This window comes from Panicum hallii, chromosome 9 (genome assembly GCF_002211085.1).
Source record: "Panicum hallii strain FIL2 chromosome 9, PHallii_v3.1, whole genome shotgun sequence".
In the NCBI taxonomy this organism is placed as follows: Eukaryota; Viridiplantae; Streptophyta; class Magnoliopsida; order Poales; family Poaceae; genus Panicum; species Panicum hallii.
In genome coordinates this window covers 62,448,576-62,456,686 of record NC_038050.1, presented here as the reverse complement: position 1 = coordinate 62,456,686, position 8,111 = coordinate 62,448,576, and the positions used below count along the sequence as shown (strand labels likewise).

At 46.8% G+C, this 8,111-nt stretch overlaps 1 protein-coding gene across 1 annotated transcript; it reads left to right on the top strand.

The window, feature by feature from the left end:
• Nucleotides 1-6,805: 6,805 nt before the first annotated feature.
• Nucleotides 6,806-8,111, top strand: LOC112873795 (protein LURP-one-related 11-like). Its single transcript, XM_025936852.1, has 2 exons — nt 6,806-7,296; nt 7,465-8,111. The coding sequence occupies exons 1-2, from the start codon at nt 6,994-6,996 to the stop codon at nt 7,852-7,854; spliced, it is 693 nt and encodes a 230-aa protein (XP_025792637.1). The 5' UTR covers nt 6,806-6,993; the 3' UTR covers nt 7,855-8,111.

Sequence of the window (8,111 nt, the reverse complement as noted above, 5' to 3'; positions counted from 1 at the left end):
ATTGGCAGCGGCGGCCTCGCGCGAGGTGGAGGCGACCGCGCGAGCGCACGCGAGGAGGGGTGCAGTTCTGGCGGCGGGGTTGACGAGATGGGGTTGCGGCGGGCTGGTAAGCGGTGCGGATGCGGCTAGGGTTTTTTACAGCGGGCTGGCCCAAATTATGTCTCTGACAGTGGGTCCACGGCTGCCCGGTGATTGCGCATGAAAAAAAAAGAGCGCGTGGAGGGAATACCTGGCGCGAGGAGGGAAAATCTGACGCGTAAAAAAATATTTTGGCGCTGAAACTTTTTTCGTGAAGGGAATAGCTTATTTTCATGAGGGTTTACACCATAGCATCACGAAAATAATAAATTTTCTTGGCGGTGCCAGGACTACCTTCACGAAAATACATTTTCATGGCGGGTTTTGATGCACCTTCACGAAAATAAAAAATTCATGACGGTGTAGCAATGCCTCCCACGAAAATAGATCACCGTCATGAAATTTCGGTTTTGTGGTAGTGATTTAACCAATCCTGCACAACTAGGAGCTTGAAATGCAGTTCAAGCTTGCCATTATTTTGAGTTTGAAAGTTCAGTGCACTCGAGCAGTGACTTGATGGTGACTAGGGACATATGCAGAGGGCCAGTAGAAAGGTAGATAACCTATTGATTGCTGATTAGGCCAATGGAGAAGGGTGTGATTACTGATTTGGAGGAGACACAAAGCCAAACGTTGTGGAGTAGCTTGCTGTTCTTTTTGGGTTTGGACAACTGCCACAACAAAACCATGTATTTGTTATGCCAACTGCTAAAATGTCTGTTCAGTTTTTCTTTGCGCAAAACGTGAAACATCTGTTCAATTTTGTTGTACAACTTTTAGCTTGAAAAGAGTGACTAGCTGACCGAGGAAAATTGGCCAAATGTAATGTAGCAGAAGTGAATTTGATCAATGAACAAAACTAAATTGCATGAGTTGAGCACCCCAAGAGAACATAGCAGCAAAATTTCACCCAGACAAGTTAACAAACATCGTGTGTACTCACGTAAAATCCAATTGCGCATTTATTTCAAATGAATCCAATCACGCAAAAAGAAGAGACGAAGAGCGGACACCAAGCGCAAAGAACGCCGGAGGAGACGGCTCCCTCGCATCCCCTCCACACCATCCGCGAGGATCCCAGCCTCGTTCTCGTAGATCTCATAGTGCAAATTGCAATGGAAAAAAAAAAGAGAAGTAAAAAAAACTCACCTTGCTGGATGTGACCGTCCACATCTGGCCACCTGTTGTACCATGATGTTGGCCTGCTCAACATGGAAGAGAGGTGGAGTGGCATGGCTGGCGTGGACGTACCCAGCGGAGGTGTACTCGCCGTCAACGATGAGGCGGCGCGGCGAGGTTGAGGTCGGGTCGCCGATGCCGATGGGCAGTGAAGTAGCGCGGGAGTCCCAGGACCTCAAGTAGGGGCTCCTATCCACCCGTGGCAGAAGGAGCTTAGGGGGTGAATCTAGGAGTCTCTCCGTCCCTATTTTGAGTCGCTGGAATTACTCTAAACGATGCTTTTTGATGCAGCACTATTTTTTAAATGTCTAAAAGAACGAACTGGCGAGGCACCACAGAAGAACACAAAGGGGATCAAGGGAAGAACCCAATCTCAAAGGAGACGACGAAAGCAACAGGAAGGGCAAAGCAAACGAGCGTAACGCAAACTTACCTAGAAGGCAGAATTTATCCAAAATCCATCCGCAGCCAGCAGAGACAAGGCACGATACGGAGACGCCACCGCAGCAGCAAGAAGGCCACGCGGCAGGCAGGGGCCTGGCAACGCGTCCACAGTCAGACCACAAAGCGGCAATAGCGCACAGCTGTAAAAAAACTACTGGGCCATAACTGGAGGTCTGTTATTTCATTGCCGAAGCTGGAGCACAAAAACATTTCGAAGCATAGTGATGTTTAGAAATGTTCTGAGTTGTTTTAAACTGTTTTGATGTTTCAAAATATTTTTAATTGTTTGGAAATGTTCCGAGATATTTTGAAATTTCCTAGTTTTCTGAAAACATTTGTAATTGTTATGGAAGGTTTTGATACAATTCGATTTGTTGAAAACAATTAAGAATTTTAGTGTTTTGGGAACAACTCTTAAAGTTCACAAAATTTTAAAAAATATTCTGAGCCATATTGAAATGTTAAAAATATTCTTAAACGTTCCAAATATTTAAAAAAAAATTCATGGGCCGGCGGGCTTACTAGAGACGCGAATCAGCAGCTTGAAAAGAAAGAGGGAAAGCTCGACCAGGTTAATACGTGCCGACGGGCTAAATGGGCCTCGGAAACGAACCCGACGGTAGGCCACGGTGAATAAACGCCGCGATCCGGCCTCCCCAATAACTCTAAAAGAACCCTAAACCTTAACCGCTCAACAACTCCATTTGCCCAAAATTTTGCAAATCTCAGATGCATGAAGCATATGAGATCAAACTTGGGTGAGCAACCGTATGTTTTACGGTTGAATTGAAGGACTAGCTAGTGACTTGCTATGGATAACGTGCGCGTGCGAGGCAACGCGAAACTAGCTTGTTGGTGGCGGTGCACAACAAACTCAATGAAGGATCTGTTTGGTACATGCAAACTCAATGAGAATTGTATACATTGTTACAGTAGATACTAGTAGGAACTCATACAATGGATTCATCGTTAATCCGTTAATCGAGCATTGCTATATTTTTATATAGTTGTGCATATGGGGCAGAGCTATGTTATATTATAGGTCCGGCCTGGATTGGCCGCACCTAGAAAAAATTCATAATCACTCATTACCTCTTAATTTTCATGATGTTTGTTTGAATACCGTTCATTTGCTCACCTAAGTTTGCATACGGTAGTTACAACTTACACATCAACAAGTTGTCCTCCTCGTTCCCTCATTCGTAGCACCCAAGATTTTACATGGCATCTCTACGCAGTGGCGGATGCAAGGGGAGCTAAAGGAAGAGAAAGTGAAGGGAGGAGGAGAAGAAGAGGAAGAAAAGGCTTCAGCCCCCCTACGGCTGTGAGTTGGATCCGTCACTGTCTATATATGGTACACCTGGGCACATCTCCCTCTTGTACTAGATGCCTTGCTGCTTGATTGATTAAGATAACGATGGGGCCAGAGCAGGGTTCCTCTTCAGCTCGCAACTGCCGAATGTCGTAGTGCCGATACTCCAAGGAGCATACGTACCATCAATCGGCCGGGAGGGGCGGGGGAGATGAGAGAGACACAACACCCCAAGCAAGTGGCCAGCTGGGGCCACAATGAGACGCTGCCACTTTTTTCTTAGATAGACAAGAGTTAAACTTTGCAAAAAGACAAATATGTACGGTAAAGTTTGTTATTGACATAGTAAATTTGGTTCCAACAATTGCTACCGCCATGTGCTCGGGGTCTCTTCCGGAGCGTACCCAACCATTTTAGCTCGGGTTAAAAAGATGGGGGAGCGCCTTTTCCTCTCTAAGAACAGTGTGTTCTGGGGTGTGACTGCTGAGTTTGTGGCACATTCTGTGTATTATTGAGGTGTATCCACCATCTGAATTGGACATGAACAAAAAGAAAGAAAATTAAAGAAAGATCACTCTCCGCTTTTGGGCCTGTTCTTTAGCAGTGGTGGACCGTCTTCTTTCTCCCCTTTTGGATCGAGATGATGGCGCACAAAGGGCCCAATACTTCTAGGCCTAAGCAGTGCTATACTTTAATTTTCTCTAGCCTAATTTCGCTATCTGGGATTTGGATCATCCTAGATTTATCTCGCGTCGCCACGTCAGAATAAGAAAAAGAATTATGCTATGGATGGAGTCACATGTAATTACGTAAGAAATAGTTCAATTGATGCATAATGCAGTTCGTTGTTGCTGTTCGTTCGTGATACAGTTTACGTTCATGCATCATCAGTAAATATATGAGGCTACTGATGTTCACTTTTGTCGGTTCCTGCATCATCAGTATATCAGGCAATATAGTCAGAACTCGTCGCATAAACCGCTGGCAGTTTCACTTTTATTATTATTATCATCATCATCGTCTTCGCAAAGCCCACAATTTCACATGTTCCGTCCACGCGTTGCTGAATAGAAACGGAGCGCATTTTGGCTTCGGTTCATCTATTTCGCGCAAATCGAGATACTGTAGCGTGAAACCGTTTTGTAAACCTCTGCTAAAATAAATTAAAAGCTGGATGAAACTACTCCTTTTATCTTCACCAGCTTCGGCTTCACCATTAAAACCCTAAATCGATTTCTGGAGCCGCCTGTCCGATGGCCCCAGATGAGCGAAGCAAAGCTTAACTGTTCTTTATTTTATTTTTTGAAAGCACCGGGCAAGAGCTCTGATTGGCATTTGAATTATTAATAGAAAAGGAGCGAGAACAACAAATTAAATAAAAAATATCCCACTCTCAAGTTAGCAAGCAGCGCGCTTATTAATTGAATACTGCTAGGATACAAATAAACTGATTATTTTGTACCAAGATCACTGAGAGGTGTATCCAGATCAGAATAAAAAAGGTCATCTGGAGACATGCTGCCCGCGTTGTCCCCATCCCACCTGGGCACCTGGCCCACACGCCTGCCACGCGCTCGACGGCCAGGTCGCCGAGTACCAGCCCACCTACGCCCTGGAGCGGGCGTGCGAGAAGAGCAAGGACGGCGTCGCCGAGGAGATGTGGAACTGGATATGGATATACTCCTCTCACCGGAAATACGAAATGCTTTAGTGGCTTCAGACATGTTCTGTGATCTGCTTTTGTGCTTCTGAGGATGCAGTCTGAGCTTTGACTCGTTAGCTGTCGCAAATTCATCGATGAGTAGTGCCGGTTGCTGAACCTCGCTTTGGAGGAGCGTATCAAGGTTCTGACAAGTCTTGCCATCAAACATTTGTGCAGTCTCATATAGCACATAGACTATTTGATATTTCTTGGATTGTTGGGTACTAGACTACTACTTTGTCTGTTCAAGTTAGTTAATACAGTGTGAAACTGCTCTTGTGTGCTGTGTGAAGCAGCTCCATATTAACTTGTGAAACGGGTGCACGCGATGCTAATATATGTATTTATATGAACCATATTTTAGTGTGTTGTTTTACACGGTGTTACATAGTTACATGGTACGTTTGATCACACCACCATAGCACAATTAAATGCAATTAAATGTTGTAATCCATCTATAAAATAAAACTATGCACTAACTAAGAGTGACTGTTTCATGCCAGTGTCAAACTGACGTGGTAGTCTTACTGAGACTGGCCTGAGAGAATGTATCGTGCATCCAGATCAGAATAAAAAAGATCATCTGGAGACATGCTGCGAAAACACAAGAGTTAGCAGCTGATATAATAATGGTGACGAGAAAGTGGAAGGAATGGTACGAAAAGCTCACTGCTCACGGTTAGGTTCTTGGATTGTGCACCGCATTTGTACATGTGGCATGGTGACGACATGGATATACATGTCTAGTCAAGAGTACGTACACTTCATTTTAGTGTTAGGTCGCCGTACGGCTTCCTTATATTCTCATTATCCTGCCGTGTCCTGGCTCAGAATCAGACACCCTCTAATCGGATCCACTTGTTGGCTTCACTTTGTGAGCGTATTTAATTTTTAACGCGCAAAAGTGCAAAAGAGTCCTTGATGAAAAGGGTCATACCGCATACAAGTACCTTTTTTGTCCTTTCTCATGGCCCATCTGATGATCAAAAGCGTGAGAGTTTAGTAGGGTGTGACGTGATCACACAACTATCTCTTAAGTTGTTAACACATGCGTGTGCTTGGGCCAATGGTTTCAGCGGGGTTTCTGTCCCATTATTCTGCTCGAATAAGAGTAAATAACCTGGCGACTGACATTGGAGTGTTCAGTTCGTCAACGTCTCAAGCTCCCCTGTTGCGCTAGTTTAACTTTGCTGTGCCCAGATGAAGATGCATACCAGGCTGCCAGAGTTGGCTCAAAGCTATGTGCACAGCAACGTAAGGAGCTGAGCCTGCTGCTAGCTATAGTTCGTCCAACACAAACTAGGGGAATTTTCGTCATCCTTTGAATTAACTAATGGACACTTAACTCAAAAGAATACATCAATCTCTATACGGATCCAATAGTGTCCATATATAAGGAGTAGTAATTATAATTTAAGAAGTTCTCGTTAATTAATTCCCCTCGATGAACAGGCAACGCTGCACAGTTGGCTCGTAGCTGACGCTTTATATATGATACATCTGTGAGCACGACAAGCACCCACGTCTTACCATACCAGAGTTGTAAGTGGACATGTTAGGTAACTGAATCCACGTTTGGCCATTCACGCTAACGAAAAAACACTAGCTCCCACAAGTCACAAAGCACAATGCAACATTTTATTTGACATTGTATATCAAATAGAATAGCAATATATGAAAATAATAGCTCGAGTTCTGATGAGAAGACGGGAAGCATGCAAATAAAGCGTGTCTTGGGCTTTTGAACGCATCAGATCACACTGTGCTGTTCTTCAGAAAAACTGAAGAGAGGGCGGCAATTTTCAAAGGCTTGTGCATCCAGGTTCCATTTGCCTCTTGTCCGTCCCGGCCGATGCATGCACAGCGGTCGTTTTCTGCGTCCGGCTCATCAGCCAACGAGATTGCGCGAGCCAACTTGATAAGCATGGAACCAAGAAAGCCTAATCAGATGCGGTAACTCAGGTATGTTTGTTTAATCTGAACCCCCAATGAGATTGAGAGCGATCCCCTAGCTACCCAAAAAGAACACGCTATTTAACTTCTGATGGAACGTACGTGTGTGTCGTCGTCATCTCTTGCAACTACACTTTAATCAAGCGCGCAAGCAGTTTAGTAAGCGTGCGTATGCAAAGCGCAAAAACTCTCTTCCTAGCTCCCCTGCTTTTGTACATATACAAATAGTTGCAAAGGCGCCCGGCGTAGCAATCAGCTGTTACAACTTACAAGTGGTGTGTTACAATACAGTCGCGTTTAATTAGTAGTTGTGAAGGTGCGGTCGATGTGTCGCAGCAGCTTCAAGCTGTGGAGGGCGATGGTGAGGGTGCACTCCGCGACGCAGGGGCCCGCCGCCGCCTCTGATCAGCCAGCGGCGGCGGCGGCGCGGTCCCAGCTGGCGGGAAGCGAGCAGCCGGAGGTGTTCACCATCTGGATGAAGTCGCTGGTGCTCAACGGCAGCGGCTGCACCGTCTACGACTCCGCCGGGAGCATCGTCTACCGCGTCGACAACTACGGCGCCCGCCGCGCCGCCGACGTCTGCCTCATGGACCTCGCCGGCAACGTCGTCCTCCAGATACTCAAGAAGGTAACAATAAGCGATTATTGACCTCTATCACGCACATCGTCGTAATTAAAAACCTTAATTAGAAACTGTAGAGAATGAATTATTAGTCTCCACGAACTGCTAGCTAGCTAATCTGATCTGGCGCGCGAGCTTGATCTTTTGGTTCTTCTTCGATCTGGTGGCGTGCAGAAGCTTGGGTTCGGGAGGAGGTGGGAGGGGTACAGGTGGAGCGACCAGGAGCAGGAACTGCGGCGGCGGCCGTGGTTCAAGGTGGCCAGGGCGTGGGCGTGGCGCGGGCCGTCGCGCTGCACCTGCGAGCTCAGTGGCGACGGCGCCGGCCTCGACGCGGCGGCGACCGTGCGCTACAGGATGGACGACGGGAGGATCGCGTTGTCTCGCGGCGCCCGGATCGTGGACGGCGCCACGGGGCTCGCCGTGGCCGAGGTGAAGCGGAAGACGACGGCCGCGGGGGTGGCGCTGGGCGCCGACGTGCTGACCCTGGCGGTGGAGCCCGGCGTGGACCGGTCCATCATCATGGGGCTCGTGCTCGTGCATGGCCTCATCAACCGCGCCATGTGAGGCACCGATCGAGAAGATGATCATTCAGCTGGATGAACGCTACTAACTACAGTGTATATGCAGAAGAGGAGACCGCTCCCCATCGGTTTTGTTCTGCGTTTCGACCTCCCAATCAGAGATAAGAGGAGACCGCTCTCAATCGCTACTAACTATACAGTATGACAGGAGAGTGATTATGTGTAATTAGCCTCTTAATCAGAGATAAGTCTTGTTTATTTTGGTACTTCTTTTTGGAGGATTGGTCCTGCAGTTATTCA